The sequence below is a fragment of the Coloeus monedula genome, assembly GCF_965178545.1.
Source record: "Coloeus monedula genome assembly, chromosome: 1".
Taxonomy (NCBI): Eukaryota; Metazoa; Chordata; class Aves; order Passeriformes; family Corvidae; genus Coloeus; species Coloeus monedula.
In genome coordinates, this window is record NC_138781.1 from 40,182,409 (window position 1) to 40,196,396 (window position 13,988).

The following is a 13,988-nucleotide window of genomic DNA, read 5'->3' on the forward strand; positions in this document are numbered from 1 at the left end:
AATAAAAATACAGTTATCTAATTAAATTCAAAATTTGCACAGCTGTTTCAACTTCTTTATGCTTCTGAATTTTCAATATTATTATATGCATCTTTGAGTAAGTTATAAGGACAAATCAAAGTGTCATTAATTTGTAATTTAGTGCTCCAGTACTAGATACAGAACTTCTGGTATGCTTAAAACAGAAAAACACATTAAAGTTCTAATTTACATCTATTATTCCTTCAGATGCATCATGGAACAAAGTCTAAAACAACAAGAGGAAGTATAAGCCGCATTCTGAAACTTACAAAATAAAATTTCCCTTCAATGTGGTTTGTTATTTATATTATCAAAACCAGGCAACACTGCACAGTCCACACATGTGATGTTATACATTTACACAAAAGTATCTAGCAAATTGTCAAGCTGTCAGTTTTAAAAGAAATGCTGTAGACAAACTGTACCCTTAAGTTGTGGCAAAGTGCTATCCATACACATAAAAACCTGAAACGCTCATATTCTAAAAAGGTACTCCTAATATGCATCCGACAGATTCTTCTAAGAAGAGTTTCCTTCCAACTAGAGATGTTTTTCAGTGAATTAATATTCCAATTTCCTGTAAAATATTGAAGGAACTGTGTGAAGTCTGTAAATATATAAACAGCTCAAGAATTTTTTTTTTCTTTTATCTATGAAACAGAAATCTGAATACTTAAAAAATGGTAAAATATTTTGCTTACTGAGATATATGCCTTCTCGAATGAACTTCATTCACTGGCTTTATCCAGCTTAAAAGCAGGATAAGCAAGCTTATCAAGAAATTGTATGAATATTTACATTTTAGAGGGAGACATGGAAAAGTAAGTATTTGCAAAAAGATGACACAAGCAGTAGCAAATCCAATTTTACAACAACTCTAAAATAAACCTAGATTTTTGATTCCTGATTTCATGGAAGGTGTCAATTTCACCTTACTTTAAACTCCTCTAAGAGATTTATGCTAAGATCCCTCTGTAGCAAATGAAGAGAGATAGACACATCAGGTGGTTGATTCATCTCCTCCTAACATAACTGTTTAAGGTAGATGGGATGAAACTCATTATTGGAATGCCTATTTTTTTCCCATTACTTTCAGTAATGATCTAGCTGCTTGATTTCAATAAGATGCCCAGCTTTTAAATTGCTACATATAAGTAAGATGAATCCCAGCCACACAGAGACTTGTTTCTGACAGTAACTGCTGTCTCACAGTAAGGTATGAATTAGATGACTTTGCAAGTATTTGGATTTGCTGGAAACTAATATACAAGATAATTAACCAATAACAACTTTTCTGTCTAGCAATCACATTCAGTATGGATTAAATGGAAAAACAAAAACAACCAGAAAGAAAGCAAACAGATGAAAATTTTACCTGAATAAGATGGTGGCTTCATTTTCTTATTTTGCACAGAACTTAAAATTCTCAAATCTAAAAGTCTGTTGACACAGATGCCCCCAACAATCATCATGAAAGTCAGTAGATGAAATAAGCACACAGGCTCATAACATAATAATCTAGACATATTTTATTGTACTTTTTAATATTAAAATGTATGACTTCCTAGCTCACTTAAAAACATCATTTGAAAAAGTAAGACTACATGGGAAACTGAGCAAAGACTAAAGAGAAGGAAGGAAGGAAGGGAGTTGAGACATCACCTCATCCTGTTCAGCTCGCTACCAAACCACAGCAATGGGCACCCTTGAGAAACAGACCAGAAGGAAAATAGGACAAGACACCTAAATTGAACTGTCACATGATCCTGCGATGAGAAAAACATTTAATTCCACAGTTTTCTCCTCCAAATTATTTCTAAAAATCCTTCTGGAATAAGCTAAAGCTTTTATCAACTCTTCTTGAGATAGGAAGTAGAAAGAGAACTAACATACATGTTAAACTGTAAATAATAATCAACAAAACCTACCCACAAATTACATTTACATAGTTCTTCATCTCCCAATTTCACAATTTGGCACCTTGCTCTCCATAAAAATACACAGACTACTTGTCTGCAAGTGGGATCACATAGTTATTAACATTGTACTACCTTTCTAGTCATAAAATCATTTACCCCTGCTTGTATAGATTAAATTGTGGAGAACCTAGATAGATACCGGGCAGTAACCCAGGAAAAGAGCTTTCTTCAGCAGAACAGATAGCAAATGCAGATATATGGGTCTGTCTGAAATCACAGGGTACTTAAATTCAAACTCCTTCAATTGGAAGAGATGGAGCAAACCAAGGAAAGACTAAGTCAGTTTGAACAATCCTTGATAGAGCTTTGAAATCTGGCTTCTGTGAAAAAGCAAGCAACTGAACAAAGGCCACACCTGAAACTAAATCCCAAGACCCAAATGAAAAGAGCAAACAGCTTTAACTGACCATCAAAGAAATGGTAAAACAACAAGCAAGCTATTTAGGAAACATCCAAGACAGCAAGGTGACGCATAACAGCACAAGAAATTCAAACAGCACACTACATACTGAGCAGTAAAGCAGAACAAGAAATAGTAAGATTTGAAATAGTAAGGATTTGCCAAGATACTAATGCAGCTAACATCTAGAATATAGAAGAGAATGGGAAAGGCAGAAATAAACCCATCAGAGGTATTCCAAGTCCTGCAGTTCAGATGTCATAAGAACATAGTTTATCTAAATGTAGCTCATTTAACATTACTTAAAATAAAAATGAAAGAAGAATTCTAGCAAACAAATGCCAGTAACATTGGACTAAAAGACATTTACAAGCTATCAATTAGTTTGATTAAATGACTAATCTTATTCTAACCAAAAGTACTAATTCATTATCATTATTATCTCCTCTGAAGAAATTATAACATAATAATTATTATAAATTACAATAATTGTTGTACAATTTATATAAGTCCTACAGAAATAACTATTTCCAAGAAGTACATTGTTGATTTATAATGTATTATGGCAGTACTTTTTTTCCCCTCGAGATAGCAGTCTAAAGTCACCATGCAGTCTATAAAATTATTACATTATATACCCCACCCCTCAGCATTAAAGTAACTCTTTAGAAGTGGATCAGGACCACTCACTTGATAGAAAAGAAGTACAGAAAACTGTTTTCACACTCCCTTTCATGTAAACAATCTGTGCTATGGCTTTAAGCTACTTACAAGCTGTTGTGAGTACAACAACTTTCCTCTACTCAGGATAGGAAAAATACATCTGTATGGACTAGTCCATGTTACTTCTGAAGGCCTGCTTTCTTTTAGTCCAAGATTTTTTTTCATTCTCTCCTGTCTAGTATCAAGTTATCTCTTATGATGGGACTTCTATAATTGCCACTGGAACATTTTTCCAGAGATAAATACAGGTATCTTCATGCTTTCTTACTTTGTTTCACATAATTTCCAGTTTTACTCCCAAGTATAATGCTGTGTCACAATGGACATGGTATTAAGTACATTCAAATGTCAGGTGACAGTAAACTAGACAAACTTCTTACTTAACAAAAACTATATAAAATTAAATCATTTGACCATCTTTTTGTAAGGCAGTCTCTGTCAAGTACTTATCATGTTCTTCCTTGAGGTTCATCCAGGTGTCTTTTCAGTCATGGGGTGCCCATAATGAAACATAATGTTCTACACAGAGTTGTGCTGAGGGTTACACATGGGGACAGTACTGCCTGCATGCTCAACCTATACTGTCCCTGTGGATTCCACCTCCAATTGCACTGGACTTTTTGCTGACACACATTATTATAAACCTATGTCTACACCACAACCAAACTTACACAGGTGTATTTCCTTGCTATCTTTCATTCTCAGAGTGAACACCTGCATTAATCAACTTTCAGAAGATTCTCTGGTAAAAATATCAGCATTAATATACTAAAAGGATTATTTAACTTTTGTTACCTTTCTATTCAAATCAGTAAAGCCCCTCCAGGAGTCATCTGTTCCATGAATGGCAGAACTAGCACAAGACCAGTTTTCCACTAGTTTTTTGTTCTCCCTCATCATTCCACAGTACCTTCAGTTTCATATTCTCTTGGTTATCTAAACACAACAAACTACTGTCACATGACAGAATGTACTGCAGCTATTTGGAAGGGAACATTTCAGATGAGTTTAAAAACTTTTCTCACCAAGATTGAATTGTTTCACTGCTTGCTATCCATCACCAAATTTTTACAAACATTGAAAGAACCTAAACTCTCAAACTTTGTTGAAATTGGTAAAATGTTTCAGATACTATTTTTGGAGGAAGAAAGCGCTGCTGGAAAATCTGGTAATCAGTTTGACCATATAGCATCATAAAGGCTAAAGTATGTATGAAAATACAACACACTCCCTCATCTTAAATTAACCTTTCCCAACACAAAAATGTTTTAAATAAGTGAAAATATTATGTCACCACAATAAGCAATGCAGCTACTGCAGGTCTCTACACGAAATCATACCAGAATATTGATTTATGTAGTGCTCTCACGAGATATGGTTATAAACAGAAGCAGTGATCAGTACTAAAAAAGAAATTTGGTTAACAGAACACAGTATACAGAGTATGTAGTCCATAAACAGAAAGATCAAGGGATATTTTCTCCTCCATATCGGAGAAGATGAGCGACACAAGTAAAATAGTACCTTCAATTACCACTCAAATGGGAGTTTCCTCAAAACATAACAACAAGAAAACTCCTCAACTTCAGCACAAAAAGCTAAATTAATAACATTATTCTGTGCATCAGTTTTCTAACATTTGAAAATAATTTTGTTTAAGAAAGATTAAGTTAGCTCACCAACTAACATGGAACTGTCTTGCCCACTTCTTAACGACACCTGAGGGATCTACTCACAGTCTCTCAACAGCTTTTCCAGATCAGTAAAGTTCTCAAGGAATTATGATGGGATTCTCTATTCCACCCAATCTCAAAATTTACTTCATTTCCCAGAGTTTATCTAAATTGTCTCTATACATATACAGTTATATACATCTCTTGATCTGCTGTCAATATGTCCCTCTTCTTAAATTACAGTCCTTTTTTTGAAACAAAGAAATGGAAGGTATAAATGAAAGAAAACATCATTCTCTATAAACATGGACAATTGCTCTGTCTGGGAAGGCCTTCAAGACAGCATGATAATAAAGACTGTCACCACTAACTTGGAGCAGATTGTTTCTCGTGACTTATGAGATGGGAAAAGAGTTTAGGATTCATTACCAATTCCCTAGAGCAGTCTTTTCCTCAATTTTTAATGTATTAAGTGTAAACACATCTATTTAATACATTTGGTATTCTAAACATACACATTGCTGCATTTTTTAGTTTAGGGACATAACCAAGTAAAAGGAGGTTAATTAGTGTGATAGTGGAATACAACCTAGTATGAAGTAAAATTAAAAACCATCACAGTTACAAAGCATAATTATATAAGTCCCTCTCTAAACATAAAACAGCGTCTGCAGTTATTTTATGACGACGCGGTTTTTGCATTAGCAAATTGATTCAGTCAAGCCCAAATACAACCATGCTAGGTACATACAGTGATGCGTTTTTATCTGAACCATTCTGCATAACCCTGCTTAGTCAAATTTAAACAATAAGCATCCAACACTCCTTTTGACATTTACTGTTTTGTTTCTTTACTATATTGTCTGCTCCAAGAAGGGTGGGTTGCATCTCAAACTACCCCGAACTATTACCTGTCAATTCAGAAGAAAGCAATTTCTGCCATTCTAAGATGACAATGCTGTCTCCTCTCTTTCTCTTTTCAGGTTTTTTTTTTTGTGCAGAAGCTAATATTGGCAGGTAGACAGTCCTAATTTTTTATTTCTTAATAGCCTTTAACATCTACTTAAATAATACCAAAAAAACACCCCACACAAAAAATCCAAGCACTGATTAAGTCTATAGGCTCTGATTTCTCCTTCAAGACTTGCGCTAAAATACTGTGCCAGTTCACTTCATTCCTTGTGAACAAGCTTCTGTTTCAAAAAGCCCACCATCACACAAAGTATTAACCAAGCACCTTGAAGGTGGCATCCAGCGCATGCTGCTGCTTGCAAAGCCTTTTTAGCATTTTTAAATTATTATACATTGGAAAGACTGATATTTTAGCCTGTCATTTTAAATATTACTCAAGCATACGTTCTAAATACAAAGACATCTGTACTGTATCCCTGTTCTCTTTGCCGACTGCAGACAAACAAGGATCACTGCTTCCATGATTTTGCCTGTGGAGTAGAACTGACAAGTAATGTCCCAAAGGATCCCTTACTTGAGAGACTGCAACACGTAAGGGACATTTTATCCTCAATCCTGCATCCAAGTACCTGGATAAAGAGGTAGAAAAAGAACTGCCAAAGTTCTAGGTCTGATGTGAACTTCCATGCATAAAGAGGGTATGAGAACAATAATAAATATAGTATATGCAAAAATTGTATTAAAAAAAGAATACTTACACCCACAGAACACTACTCTCAAACAGAAATTTCCTACAAAATATAAAAATCCCAAAAGATATACAGGAAAAGAAAACAGGCATCTAACAGGCAAAAAGAAGAAATAAATGTAGATAGGCTAAGAAAGATTACAATTCAGTGAGCCTGAGTGCCACAGCTGCATGGTTTTGACACCTCTATTTTAAATTGGTGTTTAACAGAACACAATAACTTCTCATCAACAGCTTCTCTGGCCAGCTGTAAGTGAACAAAATAAATTTATTATTTCAGAGAAGTTGAAAAAGATGGCATATAACTAGTTACACCAAACTCTTATTACACTTTAAATACCCAAACCATCACTCACAGATCCAGTGTCACTCAGAGATTGTGCTACGCTTCAGGAATATTTGGAGAACCAATTAAGGCAGCCTTGCAATCCCCTTACCTTTGCTCACTAAGAAGTATAATCATTAGTCTTCCAAGGTATGTGACTTGAATATTTAACATATTACAAGGTCTCACTCTTGAAGCCATTTTAGGATTTAGGGATTCCTAGGGATTAAGTGCCAATCATTATCATTCTGGCACTAGGAATTCACAAGCAACAATTTCAAAAACGGCAAAATGAATTATGTTCAACTGCCAAATGCCTGAGTTCTTGACTCACTCTTAATTCAGAGGAGCAATCAGTAGCTCCCCTGATAGCTTGGAATGTTTAATTACTTATGACAGCCTGCAGGCCAAGCATTCTTACAGGTATAAGGCCATCACATGTGGTGGTGGTAAATGATACTGTTTACATGCACCTTTTCATAATTTAAACCCACACTTCTTTATCTATAAGGATATTCTATATATAGATAAGTTACTACACTACTGCAGTTAGTTCATTTTTGCACCAACTTAACCCACAGTAACTACCATGTGTAAGACCAGGCAACATCAAAATAGGCAGGCAACCAACTATTGCAGAATAGCTTGTTCCTGCACCTTGTTCCTGACTCCATTGTAACTTGCCTATCTGCTCCAAGAGTAACCATGAAGACGGAAGTTGCTGGACTGAATGTTATATGCAGGAGTATTTAAAATGAGTATAGGATGGCTCCAACTACTGATGCAAGTTTGCAGTTTTCTTGCTTTTGCTTTGCAAGCCCGAAGTCAGCTACAATATTTAAAAAAAAAGACAAAAAGATTTATATCTCAATAGCCACCTTCTGTGCATGACAATCAGTGCTCAGTCACAACAAATGAAAAGTTGGGGGAGAGTGGAAGGGAGGAATTTTTTTTTTATTTTTTCCATTTCACGGAACTGGACCACATTATCTTTTTATCTCCACAGTCATCAACAACTTACATTTTAATCAGGCCTACCAGCTTTAAAAATACTATAAGCACACCTCTAATGGTTTCAATCTAAACTATATAACCAGTTTCAAGTTTCTATTAATATATTTCAATAAACTATATGACAATGGTACATATTTAATAAGCAGTGATCTAATACTAATCTCTAATAATCTAAATTTATGGTAATTATTTTGATTTCCTTGAAATTATGACAGCTGGGAAGGGTGGACTTTCCACAAATTAAATGTCAAAGGAGCAGGTGGGGGGGGGTCTAATAACTTCATAGTTCAAGTTCAAAGATGGAATTTTTTAAGAATAATGGTGAATCTTAGCCTTACCTTGTGACAAAAGCTGTAGATTTAGAAGATCATGTAATTATGTTAAAATAAGTGCCTTTTGTGTTATTACCAGGTAGTCTTTCACAAAATGTCACACACAGTCTTTAGAGATTATACTTTTAATCAAAGTTCCATGCAAACAGTTTGTTTGTTTTTTCCAGTTCAACACTCTATTGCTGCCTCCACACAACAACACAGCTAAGATACATCACACTTCATTAAGTCCAAGCACAAAGAGCAAGAAAACATTATTGTACTTGATAAACCCTGTTAACAATTTTTGTATTGTAATACTGCTTCAGAAGCGGGAAGATCTGTGTAGTAAATAATACTGTTTAAAATATTCTAAAACTCCTGTTCTACTTGGACAGAGCCCATAGCATGCCTATTCCAATTGTTTTCACTATGACATAGTTCATAAATATTTTATTTCAAAATGTTACTGCTCCTCAAAAGAAGCTGGAGATCTGAAGAAATACAGGTAAGAAAAATTAGTTTCTGTTGGCTCTTGCTCAATGCAAGCCTTCAGGGTCTGAAAAGGAGCAGTTCTTGAATTCAGAAAGGGCCTTTGATAAGAAAGTCACATCTAGACACTCAAGCCACAGATAATTTTTCTTTGAACAAAATGTCCGAAGAAGGACTAGTTCTGCAGTGCTTGGAAAATGTAAGTAAAAAGTAAAAAGACTGCTAAATTAATAGAATCACCTAAGAAGCCTCCCTTTTCCCTTGAGTTAAGGCAGTCCTCAAGCAGTTCGCTTCAAGAAATATTAATCCCCAAAGACCAGAGGATTTTGCAATGTTGATACATCCCTGAATTAATTGGTGTTAATCATTCTAAATTCCTTCCTTTGGAATTCTTCAAATAATATTTGATGAAGGATCTTCAAATAATATTTGATGAAGGAAGAGTATTGAGACATGACAGCAATCAATAAATTCAGTTCCTATTGCTTGAAAGATTTAGTAAAGGAAAGAAGAGAGCTGAACATCTCAGTTCTGGAAGTAGTATTTCATTTTAATAGAACATTAATGATTATCTGCAGGAAAAAAAAGAAAGCAAGGGAAAAATTAGCCAGATGGAGTAAATATATTCTCTTCCTTTTAAGCTCAGGTCCTCAGAAATGGAGGGATAAAACCCCTTCACTGGCATTATTTTTCCCAAATTCAGCTAAACTTTCTTGATGCCAGCAAGAAGCTCCCACATACAACTGATGCTGCCAGAGCTAAGGAATGTAAAACCCAGGACAATCAGCTTTACATTAAGTGTAAGTATTTTTTCTTAGCTTTTTCAAGCCTATGATAGAGATTTGAATGAAAAAGAACTGCCAGCTGTTGAACTACATCAAAGTAGTGGCATTGCTTCTTTTAATTTATTTAAGCATCTGTCTTAAAAAAATAAATAAATTGGTCTGCAACTTTTAATACTCCATGATTATTTGGCATGTGATGCCAAAAGTTACTACAATAACTAACAAACAAATGAAATAACTTCTAAGAATTGTGACAGGCCTGCTTCATATATCATTAAATGAAGATATGACCAAAGATGACCCCTTATTAATTAGTATTATTATAATTTTTTAAAATTTGTTAAAAAATAGTCAAACAACCATACAAGACAATCCTCCAACAGGAAGAAAAATTAAAACAATATGATGTAGTCATAATCCTTTAGATTCTGAAACACTCCCCTTCTTTCACTTGTTTACACTATGTTTAGAGTTGCAGAATATGTGATAATGAAGCATGGTAGTTTCAAAAAAGATTAACAATCTGTGGAAGAGGGCATGAAGAAAAGACAGAACTATGAAATAGGAGTAGGCTGACTTGACTAGTATCTTAACCTCCTACAGAATGGTCTCTGCAGCTTTCATGACAGCCAAATTACAGAAAGTTTCTATATCTTATCAGTGTCTTCAAATGAGCATTTTAGATACCTGCAATGTTGAGGGTTTTTTCTCTTTTTATTAAGAGGATCTGGATTTTCATTTGCTGTTTTATTTCCCAAAATTCTCAACCAGTATTAATCAGTAGATTAGTCTTCTGCAGTACAAACAAGACAAAAATTATCCAGATACATCTTAACAACGACATCATACTTGCACATTTGTTTCCTGAATTTATATTTGAATCCTACTCAAAAATGCCATTAATTTTTCCTAAAATCAAATATACAAAGACCAAAAGCACAGCAAAAAGGAATATTAATAGAGTATCACATTCACCCCATATATGGACTTCAGACCTGCTCACATCAGATTTTCACCATCTACCCTCTGAACAGTTTCTTCTTCTACCCAGAAGGGTTCAGGATGAGAGAAAAACCCTTTGCTTCTCTTCAGCAAGTTTGCAATTGTAATCAAGAAGGTTTGTTAGCAACTTACTGAGTTACAGTGATTTGGAGTATAAAATTAGAACTTTAATTTATTTTCCATAAAAAACATATGCTAAAATCAAGATAATTTTCAATTTAATCAACAATAGTACATACTTATTCTACTTTTCCCCGTCAATAGAATGGGAACAGAATTAACTTCTCCTCATTCCCAAATAAAACTTTTGGCTATTCTAGCACTCTCCTTTCTGTGCTATCATTAATGCTTTGTAAACAATCTACTGCCAGTTTTGTGAAGCTTGTAACTTCTGCACTAGGAACCTAGGCACTGATCCACATCTGAAACTGAGATTTGTAAAGAGAGATGTAATCATGCTATTAATCCACCAATGTTTTCCAGAATGTTTGATTTACAGGGTGAATATAAACAAACAGGAGATTCCACTCAGCCTATTACGAAAATAACTTCAAAAATAGAGTACTAGAAGGACTTCCTTGAACTTCAGTGTGAAGGGTAGCAATTCTGATAATGAATATTAGTTAAATGAGCCATCTAATCTGCTAAAAAAGTAGCATTGATTCAAGTGAATCTGAACAGTGACTAACACACAACAGACACTGGTTATATCTACTTTATCTCATGGCCACTGCTTCTCTGGGCATGGAACAGAATCCAGAGCCAATAGGTCTTTAAAATAATGCACTCAACATGCAAATATTCTGAATTACAAAATTAACATGTAGCTTTCTTCCAGCACCCAGGAACTATTTGAACTTTCCAAGTCTCATTCAATTCACCATTCTGACACTCCATGGCTACTGCTATGATTAGAAGTTTATATGGCAGATGAGTTATCTCAAAACTAGCATACTGCTGCTATATAATCCTAGGTTCAGACCCATACAGATCCTTTCAGCTGCTACTTTATCATGTGTAGTAAACATTAAACAGAACATGCTGCCCAAAAGAGAGTATGGTGCCCTTCACAGCTCTCCTTGACACCAGCTCTGAAAGGTGCCCAAGTGATTCCACACAGCCCTCTGACCATCAAGGTCTAAACCTTGCTGCAATTAAATGACACTGAGGAAAAGTGATGATCTACAGAGTCTTCTGTTTTGTCCTACAAACAGATGCAACTATAGAGCTCTAGACAGAAATACGCTGTGCTAGAAACAAAATATCGCTGCAGTAAAATATAGCTGCAATAAAAGCAGATACACATTTTCCATTTAGAACTGTAACTTTTCAATGTCTTATATAAAAAGCTGGGCAGATTAAAAGGAAAGCCACAGATAATATTGCTTCAATGAATCTCTAAAACCCTATAACAAAACAACTTTCATCCAGGCTGCGCCTAAAATTCCACCTTTTTTTGTGTGTGTCTGAAACAATAAATCAGACACTCAATCTGACCAGAGATGTACAGTTTCAGTAATGCTTTTCTATCAATTTAGAATGAGATGTTTTACAAAATTTCAGGTTGGCATGATTTAGTATTTATATTTTCATAGCATTGGTAGCTCAATCAGTTATGATTAAGTGCTGTACCAGCATAAAATGCTAGTTATGGACCCCTTCTTATGAAATTTATGTCAGAAATTAAACAGAAAATGAGTAGAGCGGGCAGTTCTAGAGACTACAAAACAACAACATGCTTAAAGTTCTCTACAGTCAGAGACAGCCTGGCTAGGATCAGACTGTAAATATCTGTTTACATTTGCAACAACACACAACATAAAAGAGCCTGAAAAAGATTAGGATAATTCAAGTTTAATTGACATGCATAAAAGATGTCCCAGGAAATACAAACCAAGTTATACAATCTTCACATTAGAATGAAGCACCTCCTGGGTTTAGGACTTTCATTTGTGCCTCACATAAGTTTAAAAACAAAATAATAAAGAAAGATCTGAATACAGAAACCATCTAACCACACATTACTTAAGAAAACACAGTGTGACTATAAATATTCAAGAATTCTTCATACTATTATCAGAGAATGGTTTGGGCAGGAAGGGACCTTAAGATCATCAAGTTCCAAACCCCCTGCCATGAGCAGGGACACCTTTCACTACACCAGGTTGCTCAGAGCCCCATCTAACTCAACCTTGAATACTTCTAGGAATGAGGCATCCAAAACTCTGGGCAACCGGTTCCAGTGGCTCACCACCGTCCCAGGGTGAGGGAGTAATTACTTCCTCATATTTAATCTAAGTCTACTCTCTTTCAGTTTGAAGCCATTCCCCCTTGTCCTGCCACTACATGTTCTTGTAAAAAGTCCCTCTCCAGCTCTCTTATAGTCCCCTTTAAGTACAGAAAGGTGCTCTAAGATCTCCCCAGAGCTTTTTCTTCTCTGAGGCTGAACAATCCCAACTTTCTCAGCCTTTCCTCATAGGAGAGGTGCTCCATCCCTCTAATCCTCTTCACAGCCTTCTTGTGGACTGACTCCAACAGGTCCATGTCCTTCTTGTGCTGAGGACGCAAAAGCTGGACACAGTACTTCAAGTAAGGTCTCACCAGAGCATGAGGTATTTCCTCAGGTATTCCTTTTTCAGTAAGACCTATAGACATGATATTCAGAAACCACCCCCAGAAGAGGTCCCTCATAACCACAATCTTGCATTGTGCCAGGCTGGCTGCAGATTTCTCTGTATGAATTCTTGTTTTCTTTCACCATAGGTCCCTGCCTACCAAGTTCTGGAATTGCTCCACAAGGGCCACCTGTAGAACTTTTCTCCATTAATTCAGGACAAACAAGCATAACTCTTTAGCAGGTTTATTGTTTTCTGCTCTGACAGCAAGGTGGGAATGTCTCCCACACTATGCACTCCTTTCCTTTTCAACCCAGGTAAAAGCAGAAACTGTGTAAGATATCTTCAAGAGATTTGGAATGTGAGTGGTCCCATATTCCTATACATGGTATGAAAAGCCTATCTGTGGGTCCAAGAATTTTCTTAAAGCAGTTAATTGGTGTGGCTGCTGCAGAATTAAAGTCTTAGTCTCTAGAAGCCCTTTCTCCAGTGTATTGCTCACTTCACTAATATTATTTTTTAATCAAAATATACCAGTAGAGTCTGAAACTAAGGCACCCCTCTAAAGATAATATTTTTTAAGAACATTAGTTACAGATGAATGAGCTGCCTTTGTTATAGTGTCAGCCCGCAGATTCTTATAGCAAGAGATTAACAAGTGTTACTATTTCCAGAAGGACTGATTGAGGAAAATGAAATAGAGCAGTAATGTAAGATTCTTTTATAAAGCAAAATAATTTCAGCCATATCCCAATTACACAGTCACATAACACTGCTTCACAGGTAGTCCACTGGAACATTACTCTAGTTAGATCAAGGGAAGTTTGGGTCAGTTTTCAGATTTGAAAGACTCCAGAAAATTGAACTCTCTCTATTTAGGATGAGTGTGCAGCTTGTAAACGCAGAACTACAGGTTTTAGTAGATCTTAGAGCAGACCTTCTCTTTTAATAAAAACTGATAGGATAAATTCAATGCAGAGATTTCTCA

General features: G+C 35.4%; 1 protein-coding gene across 1 annotated transcript in view; it reads right to left on the bottom strand.

The window, feature by feature from the left end:
• Positions 1 to 13,988, bottom strand: part of NEK10 (NIMA related kinase 10) — a gene marked incomplete at both ends in the record, with an annotated part of 98,881 nt that overhangs the window by 61,429 nt on the left and 23,464 nt on the right. The window contains 1 exon segment of the mRNA XM_082302501.1: positions 7,535 to 7,610. Coding sequence (XP_082158627.1) covers positions 7,535 to 7,610 — 76 coding nt within the window.